Genomic DNA, 15,506 nt, shown 5'->3' with positions numbered 1-15,506 from the left:
TTACTTGGGCTTCTGGCTAGTTCGTGTAGAGTTGATGGGAATCTTTCTAGACTGCATTGTCTTTTTAGCAGGTTCTTTCTTTGAAGGTTCTTTTGCATTGGCAGAGGACTGGGTGGCCATTTCTGCTCCAGAAGACTTGGACTTGGTGGAGGGCAGCAGCGAACGCTTAGCGGGGGTGGATGTCTTAGAGGATTCCTTGTCTTTGGCTGTGGCCAGATTACTCTGGGCCTCTGAAGCCACATTCTGGGCCTTCTTGCTTGCTCCATCTGCTATTGCTTCTCTAGGTGCATCCCCACCACCATCCTCTGGACTTCCTTTAGCCTCCACCGCTCCTGCTTTCCCACCATCAGTTGACTTACGGGTCTCTTTCTGCCTCAGGGCAGTCTTGAAGAAAGACAAACCTTTGTCCTCGGTCTTACTGTTCCTTCGAGGTCCCCTTGATGGTGGGGCTGCATTTGCGGAGGAAATACCCACACTTGAGGACCGAAGGCTGGTCATGGAGGAGCTGCTGCTTGAGCTTCGGCCCCCTGCCCTGTTTTCCACAGCTCGACCCAGCCTGCCCTCTGCTCTACCACTCTCTCCGCCCCGAGATGAACCACCACTCGCCCTGGAGGAAGGACCTCCATGGCTAACCTTTCTTTCTGAGACCACATTGGTCCGTGAGGACTCCCGGCTAGTACTCCTGTCTGCTGCTCTAGTCCTGCCTGAGGCTGAGGTCTTCTCACCTCCCACTCTGGGTGATGTCCTCCTCTGAGGGTGTGAGCTTTGTAATCCTGGAGAACCGCTCTTCCTCTGTTGCGCAGACTCAGGATGTAATGTCTCCTGGGTTTGGGATGACCCCTTTTTGGAAGGGGTGGCTGTTTTCGCGGAGCCAGCCTTACTAGTTTTAGGGGGTCCATCGCTTTTCTCTTTGGGGTTAGATGCTGACGCAGCACTCTTGGCCTGTGTTCGAGATGGTGACTTGTCAGCGGCAGGGGATGCGTGAGATGGAGAGCTGGAGGATGTTGAGGAGGTGGCAGGGCGCTTCTTGGGACTCCTTTCATTCTCCAAGACAGTCTTGGTTGAGGTCCTTTTGACATTAGCACTCTCTGCACCCCCACTCCTTTGTTTAGGCTCCTTTGCAGTTGCCCCATGTCCAGGGCTGGCCTGCTCAGCAGCAGTGGCTACATTATTGTTATCCCCAGCCTGGCTGGAGCTCCTCTGCTCTGCCTGCACAACAGCCTTTGAGTGAACCTGCTCCACCAGCCTCTTACCACTTGCATTACTATCCACTGCCGCAAGGGATGACTTGCCCCCAGATAATTTGTCTGGTTTAGCTGACCCACTGAAGCAGGAGGTTGACACCTTGTCATCAACCGCCTCTCCTATCCTCTCCAGTGTGGGGGAGGAGGAGTGGGAATCCAAGGAAAAGCGAGAGGGAGAGTTGGAACGGAGTTGGAGCTTGGCAGAGAGGGACCAGGAAGGTTTGGTGCCATTCTCACTAAGCGCTAGAGGGCTGGCCATGGAAGACCTTGAGGAGAATGTCGGTCTCTGCATGCCTCTCACTGCTGGTCGGGTAGAAAAGCCTGCTTGGTAGAATAGCATAAAAAGATAAAAAACAATATTACATTGACTGAGAAAATATTCATGTTTGTCACTTTGGAAACAATGAAATCAATTCAGAAATTGTGTGTTTAAAGTGATATGAGATTGCAAACAGTGCGTGTTTGGTCTTTTGGATGAGTGTCACGCACCATCGTCTTCGCTCCGTTCAGCAAACTCAGCTGACTCAGAGAGGGAGGCTAATGAGGTGCGTCTGGAGGAACCAGATGAAGCTTGGCTCGGTGGACGGCTACCCATCAGCCTACTAATCCAGTGTTCACACAGGGAAGAGCTGGTTGATCCTGAAGGCCAAAACAGAAGGTGGTTGAACATGTAGAATGTATTCCCTACAGAACATTCAATGGTTTATGTGAGACACTGTACAGCCTAATGGCAGTGAAACTTACCTCCCACAGAACTGTTAGCTGACCAAGACGGAATTGTGGCTCGTCTTTGATAAAACAAGATGTAGGCAGTCTGCTTGCAGACTTCGTCATCAGATATGGCTTGAACATCGCTATCATCAAAGCAGTACCACTGCCCATCAATGGAGTTCTTACAGTGAGCTACAGGACAGAGTATATATTAAGAGTGAAATATCACAAAAATTTGGTAAGCTTTTATGATAAACAAAACAAAACAAAACAAAACAAAACAAAACAAAACAAAAAAAACAGTTAACACAACATCAATCCATTACACAGAGGCAACTCACACTGGTGCTTCCAGTATAGTGTATGATTGCGGATGGTGTTCTGTTACCTGTGTAATGTCCTCCCTGCATGGTCCCATGGTGGTTGCACACAGCATACAGGTCATAAAGGTAGTCCTCAGGATCACGGCCCATCCCATAAGGCCGTCTCCATGGTGACCAGTGCGAGGGTAGACTCCAGCTGCTCTGACTCCTCTTGACCATGTGGGGTGCCATGTCCATGCCTATCAGTGGGAACTTCACCATGTTTTGCATCTTCATCCGTCGGTCCCCGTCCTGAAGGACACAATGCATACATTTAATTTGTGAATATTGGTTCAGTGTGAACAACATGCACTTGACTAACATCAGGTGCTATGGGAGCGATGCCTATATGGTAATATGAAAAGATATAATATAAAACTCTCTCTCTCACTCTCCCTCCCTCCTGTTCTCTCTCCTTCCTATTTTTGTTCTCAGTGAGATTTCAGTGATTTTGTCAGCTACTTTGGTTCTGTAATCTGCACTGTCTACATCGGTACCTGTCTGAAGCGTTTGAGGTGAAGTATGAGGATGTCTGGCAGGGTCCAGAGACTGAGCTTGATGCTGCCCTGTTGAAGCTGCTTACAGTGTGGACATCGCCATGCATCATCTGGAGCAAGCTGAAATTAAAGTGACAAAAAAAACATGGCTTTTAACACGATATATGTGGAAATTAATGTCACTATGCAGTAAAGAATAAAACCCCTTAAGAAAAAACCTCCTCCAATCCACGCATTTGTTCAGTGTCAGTGACATTCTCAGAACTACAGTGCATGATCCATAGGATGAGCCTACCTGTTCCTCTTTGGTGTAGAGCTGAAAGCACTGGGCGAGTGAGCAGTTCTGCGGCTGCAGGTGCTGCTCTTTCATTTGACGCACACTTTCAGCATCTGGGATGTACTCATCCTCAGTCCGTTTGAACAGACTGCAGGTATAACGAGCACAAGTCATAGAGAGGTCACATGGAGCTTCAAAAGACATCACACTATTTGTGATGAAAGACATAAACTTCTGAAAGGAGACATCAGACATAGAGACTATATATAAAGACTAGGCGCTAAGAAGACTAGGTGCTAAGAAGGTTTCTTATCAAGTGCACTGAACTTAACGAAGTGTGTGTAATTGGTGCCTTAGTCTTTGGCAGATCTCACTTACTAGTCTTTTGTCTCTTTGTCCCATTCAATGACAATTTTGACATGTGGTGGCCCTCCAGGACCGCAAGACTTGTATGCCCTGTTAAAAATTAGATTAACAGAAAAGCATTTACATTACATTTTCCATTTTAGGCATTTGCTGATGCTCATATCCAGAATGGTTTACATTTAGTACTACAGTAGATTCCTAGACTGCCATCATTACGAGAGTATTTAGCTGTAAACAAATATAAAATCTATATAGCTGCTGTCAGAGAAAAACTTGCTCTTGCCATCTCCAAAAGTCAGCATTTCTGCGAATGAAGAAAAGCAAACTTATTTTCAGATTGATGATCATGCCTTTTTGAAATGACACATTGGGTTTTGGATAGTCTTCATAGGCCTTGGGGTCATGAAACTTACTCAGCACCTACCAATTCTAGAAAATTGGAGATTGTGGTTTTTCTTGTGCCAGTAGTGAAGCTGAATATCATGACCTTGAAGCATGAGAATGAGTAAGAAATAATCTCCCTTTTTTCATTCCCTTCAGTTATCTATCTTCATTCAAACATTTCAAATATCATTCTACTATATTAAAGCTCTCTAAAAATCCATGAAAAAAATCCATGTAAAAATCACAGAGTTCATCTCCCTCTCAGAAGAAAATCCATAAAAACCAGACAAGCTATTCCAAGTTTCAAGAAATATTTTGAAGTCAATACATCTGAGAGAGAGAGTACATGGCTCCTCGGTCGATTGAACACCATGAGGGATTGAGGTCATGGTCAGAGAGATAATACTTCCCCCTGGTGGTGATGCGTGACTTTACCTCTCCACAGAGGGATGGCAGAGTGGCTGCTCCTCTTGAGGCAAGAGATATGTGATTCCAACCACTCCTACCACACGCAAACTGAAGGGCCCCACCTACAGACCATCAAGGAATATTACAATTCCACACTTTGTCAAATATTACATAGCAGCATTATTAAAAGGCTACGTAGGTAAGTGTGTGCACGCGTGACTATTTGCAAAGCGTTATGTACCTGCACAAAGACTCCAGGACGCAAAAGATGCCGCATCTTCTCCAGGATCTCCTTCTGGAGCACGTCCCATGTCACTGTACGCTCCAAATACAGCACAAATGGATTACCAAACCTGCAACAGTTACACAAAAAGGAGAGTGTCTTTCTGCAAAATAGTTTCAGCAGTTTCAGTGGTCATGATTTCCTCGGGATGATGTTTTAATCCTTTGCACAGTGTTGTTTGATTAGTAGGGATGGGACGATAGGCTCATCTCATGATACGATTCGATACGTGATATGGGGTTCATGATTCAATACAACCATGATACAATGTAACAAATAAAAGTTCAATGACAACAAAGTATGACTGTGCAGAATTATGTTTATTTCTGAGACACAAATCTTTCTAGCAACAGCATTGCCTTGCTAGAATGTAAACAACAATTTCAAAATGTCACTTCAAAGTTTGAATAATATAATTTCAATGGAGAGCTTGTGAAATTGTGATGGGCAAGTCATCTCATTTGTGACTGCTACAGCAGAATAAAATGGAGCTAATATCACAATTCATTTTTTATGCCCCATGGTGCGTATTGTCACAGTTTTGTATTGCGATATATTGCATTTTGATATATTGTCCCATCCTTATTGGTTAGTTTAGCGTACCTGCGTCCTTGCTGTCCAGCGCAGGCTCTGTTACACACCAACAGGACAATCTTGTCAGCCTGGCCAGTATTCTTATTGGGACTCGGCGGTGGGGTTGTAGGCTCTTGTATTTGTGTAGATATCCTATTATTGTCTGTGCCATATTTCAAGTTGTTCTGGTTCAGATTTGCATGTGGGCTCCCTATAATTAATGCACACATTGTAAAGTCAGTGACACAAAATGAAAAAAATTGAAACCCTCGTACTGTACTGTATGCTGCTTCACAAAGCAATCCGACATGGTGGTGAATTTGCGTAATAACTTCCTGCTTAAAGCATCTCTCCAATGATAATCCATTCATAATCTAATCTAGACTCCTACTGGACTAATACGCCAAAGAGCTAACCTGATTTCTAGGGAATCGACAGGATGTCATACCTCCTCGCTGTGAGCGGATCTGCTCTGGTCTGAAGAGCTCAGGTGTTTCAAAGGCAAAGATGGAGTCGCTCTCTTGAATGATCTCAAGGTCGTCGTCGTCGTCACAGAAGGAGCGGTGAAAGCCGTCATAATACATTTCAGTGAGGACAATCTGAACCGAGACAGGGAACAAAAGCAGGGTGTGGATTGCTTTCGGCGTCATTCGTTTGATCAAAATTGCTGTTACATAATATCTAGCTGGTAGTAACAAGAAGAGCTGTCAAAAATCAGAGAGAGTTCAGATTCCTACATAGATAGATAGGGATATTTATATTCGACTGACAAAAAACCCCACAAAATTCATTAATACAGAAAATTAGACCATATTAAATAGGATGTTTTTTTTGTTTTGTTTTTTTAAATCAAGCAAATACCACATGATCCCCGTCTGCCACTGTGACACATCAAATACAAATGGTAGATTGTTGAGGACTGAGACAATGGCTTTCACTGTGATTGAAATGCCATCTGACACCAAAGAGGCAACATCTTGTCGAGGAACAAAACAAAACACGTTCCAATGATGCGAATCGCAAACATCGTCAAACCTAACCAACAAATCTTTTGATAGCCTACTGGGAACATTCCTTCTCAATCCAGTGTCCTCAAAGCAGCACATAATCAATATCTTTAAGCCACTTCCTGGACTCAGAGAGGTAAGTTTCAAACGCGACAGTACCTGTTGAGAAGGGATTTTGGTCTCCTGGGCCACAGCATTTCTCAGTCTGGACACAGTGCCGGAGAGAGGCACTGCCACCCCAACTCGCATACAGTGGGAGCACTTTCCTTGGTATACCACTGTCACATACAGGGGTCTGGAACACAGAAAAAAGTGAAATGAAATGGCTGTTACATAGCCATAATTTGAGTGAAGTTTCAAAGACAGACAACATCTTCTAATTTTAGCATTTTCTTGTCAGATCTAGTCTGTTTATGCTGGGTTTGACACTATTTTTAATGCCAAGTTCAATAGCAAAAACGAGATCAGATATGGACTTATTCGCGTTCTTAGGTGCAGGATAATTTTTTGTCCAATAGATATTGTCTTACTCATACATTAGATACAGTATCATCTTACCGTGTGTGAGGTACCGGGATGGGCAGTGAGATGCAGAGGAAAGGATCAAAGGTGTTGCTCTGTTTCTGGCAGTGAGGGCAAGTCAGGGAGGACCTACATAGAGACATCAGTAAACAACAACTTCAGAATAAAATAATATAGCTGTAATATACTTAGTGTCACATTTTAAAATCAGTGGCATATATTTATGAAAAAAGTAACATCCAATAGCAGGATGATCACAGAATCACAAGCCGGACAGTGTTAAACTTGATGTAAAGAACATGGGTGCGCATCAATTAGTGACACCGATCTGATTCTGAGCTCTGGTATGAGTCTGATATTGGCCTAAAACAGTGGATTGGATGTTGGAAAAAGTAATCTCACCATACCATAAAGATGACTTTCAAATGACATTCAAATTTGATGCTGAAGCTTACATTGTGGAGCAGTTTTTAACTAAAAGAAACTGAAGTTAAAGGAAGAACTCTTTTTCCCATCTTAAGTATGGTGTTCACTGTTTTTAGATGAATAAGAATAATCCAAAGCAGAGTGCATCCATACAAATGTCTTGTTAATAGCTGTGTAGTTGCAAGAAAATAAATTGTGAGTTGATATTAGCTCAGCATTTGGTATAAACAGATAGAATAGTATTCGTGCAACTCTATAAATCAAACAGGGATGCACTGATACCACTTTAATCTTAGGCCAAGGTTTAAATTTCACCTGTATTGTGCCTGAAACAGCTCCTGTACAAAAGAGCCGGGTGCTGGTAGTGGAGATCCTTCACGGGCGTTTTCTTCTTCTAATGGGGGCTAAATAAGCATAACACAGGTAGTACAGTCCCATGACACATCCCAAAATGTCCCATGGCACGCAAGCATAAGAAAATGCATATAAAAATTCATGGGACAGCCTAGTTGAACTGCAGTCACAAATGGTACAGTGTACAGCAATATTCAGTTCATCTCAAGGTTTTTATTGTTAATAAGAGTGAGCTTTGCTGACAAAAGAGACCACATCTTCCCACAGTATAAAAAGGTGGTTCAGGGATTTAGATTATGTTTGTGTATAGTTGAGTATATACAGTATATGTTAAGTATGGCTGTATCCCGAGTTGCTGTTTACCTTCCTGGGCGGCCTGCTCTCAGGGTGGACGATGTTGTTGAGGTCTTCATGGACTCTGTCCAGCAGCCACAGGAGGAACTCCTGGGCGTCGTGCTGGGCGTTGCCCCTGAACTGAAGGGCGCTCTTCGACACCACGTTCTACAATACAACAGACAGCAACGGAATAAACAGATGAGGTTTTGGTGGATTGCTTCTAAAACAGAAAGGATTTTGTAGTGGAAGCGGTGCCATTTCTTTTCTTTTGCATTGGCTCATCATAAAATATTCAGTAAGTTTGTCCAGGATGCCCTGATCAGCACAATCCTAAAGGTCAGTGGAGGTGATGGTGATGGTGAGAGGCAGGCCTGGAGAAGCCTTTTAAAACAGCAGGACACAAGCGGAAAATCGACAGCTCAACCTCACTGACAATTAGCTATCGGCGGTCACAACAGTGTGTACTCTACAAAGCCATCCAGGCGGCAGCTGTGAAGTCACCTCTACTCATTGGCTATCAAATGTCACGCAAGGTCAAAGATATGAGGGGACTGAGCACCGTGTGCCTCGCTGCCAGTCCCATGGGACGTTCCTCCTCTTTTTCAAGCCATTACCAAGGCAGCATCAGCACTTTATACAAAGTGTGATGCAACCAAAGTGCAAGCTTTCTATCTGCGGCTGGAACACAAATGCTATCTTTAAGTAAAGGTTTGTTTTGATGAACATACATCATAAGTCAGCCTATTAGGCTACACTGATTGTGAAACAAATTGAGGGAAAAACAATTGAAATTTGAAAAGTGCGTGAAATGTGGATTGAATACTAATCCTGCAAAATGTTTAAAACATCTGTGACTGTTTGTGTGTCCTATAGCAGTCTGTTCCTCTGATACTTTTTAGTGTGATAAACACAATCAAGTGGGGGAAAGATTATCCACGTTTAATGTTACTATGGCAAAATAAATGTGTATTTATTTCAAACAATAATTACTGTATACTTTAAGGAAAATACCGGTGTAATTTCGAGTTATAGCTCATTTACTTCTGTCTATGTCTAGTTGATATTTACCCCAATCTTTTTGCACTACATACTGTATGTTAATAGATAACATTTACTCAATTAACTGCCGTCCTGGCTAACAAAGACATCCCAAATAAGAGGAAATGGATGTGACAATAACGTTTGCCAGGCCATATGTTTTTGAGGGATTATGTCCTGGTGGAGACTTCCATGTCTTCCTGTGGATATCAGGTGATTAACGTTAAGCAGAGCATAATGTAATGCGTGCACTGATATGAAAACACTCAACTCAGGTTAGCACAAACATAAAAACACAGATATCCTCTAAGGTGGTTGGGTATCCATGGAAATTAAAACATTTTTGTAGCTAATATAGTTTTAGAAGAATGGCACATTAAACAGAACATGGGTCTTTTGGCTCAACTTACCCCAGGATAGGGCCAAGTTGAGCCCTATGGGGTAAAATGTTACACAACTTCAAACTTATTTTTGTCCTCTTCAGTCCTTTCACTAGGCCTTTCCAGCATGCAGAGACAGACAAGCTCTCTTCTGTCTCTTCTGAGAAGCCTCAATTTTTTTTCTTCTATCAAACTCTAACAACTTAACTGATGTTTACTTCAACATAACAGGCTGTCAATTTCTCTTATTTTCAAAAGGATAACAATACACAACTTCGCTTAACATAACTGTCAACACAATGTTTGTGCTGTGTGGGTGAGTGTGTGTGCGTATGTTTGTGTGTGTGTGTGTGTGTGTGTGTGTGTGTGTGTGTGCGTGTCTGTCTGTCAGAAGCTGTTCTTGGTACATCTCCTTTCTCGATTTTTTTAATCTTTCTCTTCAGTGTCATTCTGTCTATCTTCTGTTCCCTTGCCACTGATCGAATCGACTTCACATAGCTAACCAGGCCCACAGTTAAGCTAAATGTTTGACCTCATATTGTACCTTATAAAGCCTCAAACACATCTTCTTCCATTTACATACAATAATTATGACATCTTTACTGCGACGAAATGACTTGACATAGCAAAAATCACCTTTTCTCACCTGGCTTTCAGGGAAATGAATTATTCTTCCCAAATCTGTGATCACATGATTCATTTTGTTTATGGTTACCTAGATACCAGGGGGTGACTCATCTTACCCACAGACTCAACTTACACCGTTATCCCCTACATTCAATCTTTTTAGTCTACAGTCTTGTTGACTATAAGGATCAACTGCCTATTGAGTTAGAGCAGGTGTAGAGTTCATTTCCATAAAACAATATATCCATTTTGTGAAAAAGAAACAAAGCATCACCTGAAATTCATCGCTGAATATCTCTAAAATACAGAGGATCCAGTCTGTAAAAAAAGTATTATAATTTTGTCAACCAATGACTGTAGTTACCTACTGTTCTTTACAGAGTGCAGCAATTTGTTCAAATTTTGTGCCACCAATCATTTAGTAAATTTAGATGTCACCTTTCGCAAATGGTGGATGTCTCTTCCCATCATCCTGGCAAATTCGTGTAGACTTTGCTTTTAGCCAGTTTGGGTGGAGGATAACAACATAATCTTCAAACCAATTGCTTCTGAGAGAAAATGGATTCTGAGAGAAAATGGATAATTCCCTTGTGTTATTATTACTGATGTCTTCCTAATGATCAGTAAGTGCTCTCAATTTAGGCTCAGATTGTGGTCTGAGACAATAGGCAACACAGCCGCAAATGTGACTGCTGAGCGTCCTGTAATCTACACTAACAACGGAAATGGTACGTATCACTAAATTTCAGTTAGCTGCATTTCATCTTGTCACATATAAGTTTGAAAACAAGATCAACTGGATGAAGCACAAGTATTTTTCCAAACGCTTTAAAGAGATAGTGAAAGTTTATTTGATTTATCAATTAATTGGGAGAACTTTAAGCCAGAAGCACTGCCTCAGTATTTTATATTTTGGGATATTAGAAGCAGAGGTTATTAGCATTTCTTTGGGAAAAAAATTGAAATATTTCCTCCTATATGGAAATTGTGTTGTTAAAGGATTAGGAAAGAGTTAGTGATGCATTTTATAGAATTGCTCATATATGTAGTTTCCAGCCAGGAAAACATAAACAAACTCTGTTACCAGTGTCTCAAAATCCAAATTACTGATACAAGTGTTTTTGGATAGAATGAAAGGATACCTAGTTCATGATAAATCAGATGACAAATTTAACAAATATTCTTTAACAAAGTGCTTTACAGCATTGAGATGCACTTTATTTCCCAACCCAGCTCAAATATATTCAAGGCCTCACACTCTGAAGGGGATAATCTATATCAAATCAGACAGTTTGTACTCTGGCTGGCAACCAAGGGAGAAAAAAAACGGACAGAAATAGTAACACTGTCAAGAATAAGCAACGTGCTGTATGGCCCTGCTCAACTCCTCTCCAATATGTAGGCCTGTTTTGAACTTGTGAAACAGGACAGTAAGTTATCAGACAGAAGCAGACAAAAAAGTATTCTCTGGTGCAAAAGAACAAGCCTTTGTGTTTTTGATAGGCAATGCTTTTCAGTGTTGGGAATGCAAGTTTATGTGGTGAATAATGAAAACGCAGACAATGCTGGAACAAAAGCTGCTAAGTGTGGCACAGACAATCAATGGTAGCGGTCTGAGAAGAGGCAGTTAAAAAAAAAAAGCAGCTAAGTAGGGTTTTATCACAGCTCAGCTCTAGGACTCAACACTCAGCCGACCAGTTCATCAAGCCTCTCAGAAAAAGGAGTGTTGGTCTAGAATCACAGACCAGACCCCTTGACTTCCTCATTTACTGTGATGTAAACAGTAAAAATCTCCTATTCTCCATCAGCATCCCTCCAATAAAAGGCCTGACAATACATGCCGCTATTACATAACCTGTAATCATAATTGATTATCTGTGTTGGCTCTGCTATGGATGAGTAGCCTTGAAAATCTGTGATTCTTCAGACAGAAACCATCTAGAATTTTTCATGTCTAACAATATGAAATGAAATAGCCTATATATTTTTGAATTAGAGAAACTGACAAAAAAAAGTGATTAAAATGCCATAAGATTTTGATAATGGAAGTCTGCTAGATGTCTGCTTGATGACGAGCAAATCAGTCATTCAAGGCTGCCACATTATCACTGCATTTATATCTGACCTTCTGTAATCCATCTGACAAATGAAAGAAATTGATGAGATAATTAAACACTTGCTGTAATTCTACCACATGTATTGGAACCAAAGCATCCATAATTGCATTAGGTATTAAGATGACATTATTTTGCAGGAGTCTAATGAAACGTGACTTCAGAACAAATGGAGAAGATATCTGATTATGTGCTGCCATCATTTTACAAAACTCACAAGGGCAAGATAGTTTATTACTTACATGCTTTTTAATAAACTAGGCTACAGGTCTTGCACCAGGCTGCAGGCCTTTACAAATCAGTAGCCTATTAACTGATTACCTCCAAAGTTATCCCACTACTAATTTGTTACAATGTTACAACTCTTCTGTCCAATGGTAGACTTCTTTGTCATATTTTTGGAGGCACACCTGGGCCTTGTATCCAGTAGTGGTAGGCTAAATGAAAAGGTGGGTAAACAATGACCTCCAGCTGGTGATCTTCATAAGACAAACAACCACAATACAAAACAAAAATCAATGAATTTACAGGAATCCATTTTCCCGAAGACCATATCATCCTATAACATATCAGCTTGATATGTGTACTATAGGAATTTATCGTTAAGATTGAGATGTCGGGCATAAAAGGTGGAGGGACATTATTCCATAAACAAAAAGGCGGGTAAACTGAGTTAAGGTGGGTTTGTGTCTGCTTGTGGCGCTTGTCTGCATGAACTAGGCTGCTTTTACACTTAATTTGGGGAGTTATGGGGGAGTTTTACGCTCTTAATCCCATTTCATATTTAAAAAAAAACACACACACACACAGTTGAGAAGCCTGCACCGCCAAAGCCACAGCCTACCTTGAACTCCCGGCTGTGCTGAGGAGTGTACTCGAAAGTCCACAGCGCCCGGACGAGCCCGGAGAGCTGCTCGGTCACCTCCCCCGTCTCCTGCTGCTGGCCCTTCTTCTGCACCAGCACCCCGTTGGACTTGGCCTTGTCGCTGTTGGTCGTCTCCCCCCCGCGGAACTGCTCCAGAGCCAGGTACTCGGCGAACAGCTCGGTGTTGCTCAGGCACTGCAAGATAGCGTTCATGAAGCAGGTGTTGCCGTGGTTCTTGAGCCCGGCGACGCCCGGCACCTTGTCCCCGAAGAGGAACCCCCCGCAGTCGCTGTCGTCGGAGGGGACTGAGCATCCCGTTGTGGTCGGGATCAAAGTTGCGTCGTCCTTCTCGTCGTCGGCGGCCGGCTCCTCGGTGCCGAAATGAGACAGAGTCGACAAGGTCCGGAGAACTCTGTTCATAAAGCTCCCCACGGAGCGGACCGAGCTCCTCCGGAACAGCTTTTTGCTGAAGGATTTCTTCTCCTTGTTTGTGGCAGCTTTCGACATGGTCACTCAGTCTGACGGGTTTCCCCAGTTTATAGGCCTGTATTCCAGAAAGGGTCCCCTTTTAGAGCATCGCCTCGACCATTTGTCATCCCCCGGTGACAGCTCACCCACGTTAGGTTAAATGGAGCTCTACACTAGGCCTAGCATTCAGCATCATTTTAGAGGAAAATATAGGCCTGGCAGTTCTGGGGATCATATCATATCATGACACCACAGTAACATAAAACGACAAACTGGAATCAGCCCACTTGCAACACTGCGTCGGATTGCATAAACATGCTCCACGGAGAACCACTATCACGGCGCTTTAAATGAATGCCTGGGGTAGTCCCGCACCAGCCAGGAGCCATCATCTCTAGTAGTCGGTCCGGGGGCATAACATCACGTAGCTGTCATATTCGGAGACACGAAAATAATGCGCTTTAGTTGCGTATCAATGGGCAGTGTCTTTAAAATATAAACACCAAATCAACCTTTCAATTCAGGGAATCGCGAGCGGAATTCCTCATGATTTATTAAAGAAACCGCAGCTCCACCCTTATAATACTATTCCATCACCTCGGGTCATCAGTGTTTATCCGCGCTGTTGTTCAAAACGGAAGGGTCGCTGATATTTAGCCAGTGGATGTCTTCCCTAAATCGCCTCCACAGTGGACGCGCTCGCAGAGGCTCTTCCAAACTGAGGAACCCCCCGACCGGGGCGGCACGGTCCGCCGCTCCCCTCCATTCGGCTTAAAAGCGCCTCTTGTGCGCGAGATGCGAAAGGTGCATGTTTTGGTATCTCCATACGCAAGTTTTGATTACTTGTCCCAGTCCCTTTACGGCTTATTTTCCCGTCCGCTCGTGATTCATGGCAAGGCCGCTTCTCCCGTCTCCATCATCATCTGTAGTCACCGATACTGCAGGCAGGGCGGTGACGGCTGACGTCAGGGCCAAACACTGGTCCATGTTGGAGGAGAGCAGGTAGCGGCATGTGATGCTGGACGATGCTCCATCCCCGTTTCTGCCCAGCATGCACCGTGATGGGCGCCAACTGGGTAGCCATGGCAAGGTATGGGCAGCTATCATGCCCTATAGTCTTAAGTTTAAATTTGATATTGTAGTTTTTTTTGCCATTTGTTATAAAGGGAGAGAAAATCCCCATAAACTTTTCTTCAATTAAAAAAAAAAATCACATAAGGTGAGCATGGGGTGTTCCCTTTATTCTGTCTGCATCTGCACAAGATAGTTTGATGACCAATATAGAATTTATTACACATTAATGAAAAATAACTATAGTAACCATATAATACATTTTAGAAGGATGCTACACAGATACTGTAGGTTACAGTTAAACTAAATTAAAACTAAAGTAAAACTCCTTACTATATTATGAGAATACAATAACACATCAAACTATTGAGTGAGCCCACAGACACACTTTAAGTCCATATAGGAATATTATAGTGATTTTTCATAAGAGATTGACCAAATAATGTCTTGTCATTCATCAGTAACTGCTTCACTTGTCCCTACAAATGTAGTCAATAAGCAGGTTTCAAACAATATTAGATTCAGGCACTTTGCCATACCTTTAGTTTAGTGAATTGATGCTCCTGCTCCCAAGTCTGGAGTCTCTGTCTGGCAGTGGCTGTAACCTGAATATTAGAGCAAATAAAGTCTTCTATTTTCACATGTATTCCCCAGCCAGCTGACTGTGACAGGCAGGCCTATTCTCACAACTTGAGGGTGCAAATGCATCCACTTTGCGGAGCGGATGCATTGATATGTGATCTATTAAATGTTGACTTTTCATAATGTTTTTGAATCGATCTCCATCATCAGTGCTCAGATAAAACAAATAGTAAACGGAAGCATTAATACATTCTAGATCAATTCCACACACACACACACGCACGCACACACACACGCACGCACACACACACTTTTCTGGATTATGAAAAAAGTATTTGAGGATAAAGGCCAGACATTTATTAAATTAGATTGATTACATTACAAAATCATTCAACCCCTAATCTCATCTAGTAAATAAACAATATAATAATAGAAAATAAGACATTTGTACAGTATCCTGTAGTGCTGAAGTATATATTTGATTTACAGATTTTCCAGCTATTGCATGGGAACATTTCCAATAGAGACTATCCATCTTTTTGTCAATTGCCCAGTTCAGCTTCTACTACAGCAAGCCAGAGAGAGAGAGAGAGAGAGAGAGAGAGAGAGAG

At 42.5% G+C, this 15,506-nt stretch overlaps 1 protein-coding gene across 1 annotated transcript; it reads right to left on the bottom strand.

Annotated features, from left to right (window-relative positions):
• LOC139644065 (ubiquitin carboxyl-terminal hydrolase 31-like) lies at nt 1–13,281 on the bottom strand. Its single transcript, XM_071519440.1, has 16 exons — nt 12,754–13,281; nt 7,778–7,915; nt 7,376–7,464; nt 6,671–6,763; nt 6,272–6,407; nt 5,554–5,704; nt 5,136–5,316; nt 4,491–4,602; nt 4,277–4,371; nt 3,470–3,547; nt 3,110–3,239; nt 2,815–2,934; nt 2,344–2,569; nt 1,989–2,147; nt 1,734–1,883; nt 1–1,565 (listed from the first exon to the last, which is right to left on the bottom strand). The coding sequence occupies exons 1-16, from the start codon at nt 13,279–13,281 to the stop codon at nt 1–3; spliced, it is 3,951 nt and encodes a 1,316-aa protein (XP_071375541.1).
• Nucleotides 13,282–15,506: the final 2,225 nt, after the last annotated feature.

This window comes from Centroberyx affinis, unplaced genomic scaffold (genome assembly GCF_046629955.1).
Source record: "Centroberyx affinis isolate AG114_WGS23_722 - 3 ecotype Tasmania unplaced genomic scaffold, CSIRO-AGI_Caff_v1 ptg000697l_1, whole genome shotgun sequence".
In the NCBI taxonomy this organism is placed as follows: Eukaryota; Metazoa; Chordata; class Actinopteri; order Beryciformes; family Berycidae; genus Centroberyx; species Centroberyx affinis.
The sequence above is the reverse complement of the archived record's forward strand: the minus strand, read 5'-3'. Positions and strand labels throughout refer to the sequence as shown.

Coding starts and splice junctions, on each gene's coding strand:
- LOC139644065 (XM_071519440.1), bottom strand. CDS start 13,281: ATGTCGAAAGCTGCCACAAACAAGGAGAAGAAATCCTTCAGCAAAAAG. Junction 6,764..7,375: donor CTGTTTCAGGCACAATACAG/GTGAAATTTAAA, acceptor GTCTCTATGTAG/GTCCTCCCTGACTTGCCCTC. Junction 2,935..3,109: donor TCTACACCAAAGAGGAACAG/GTAGGCTCATCC, acceptor CTTTAATTTCAG/CTTGCTCCAGATGATGCATG.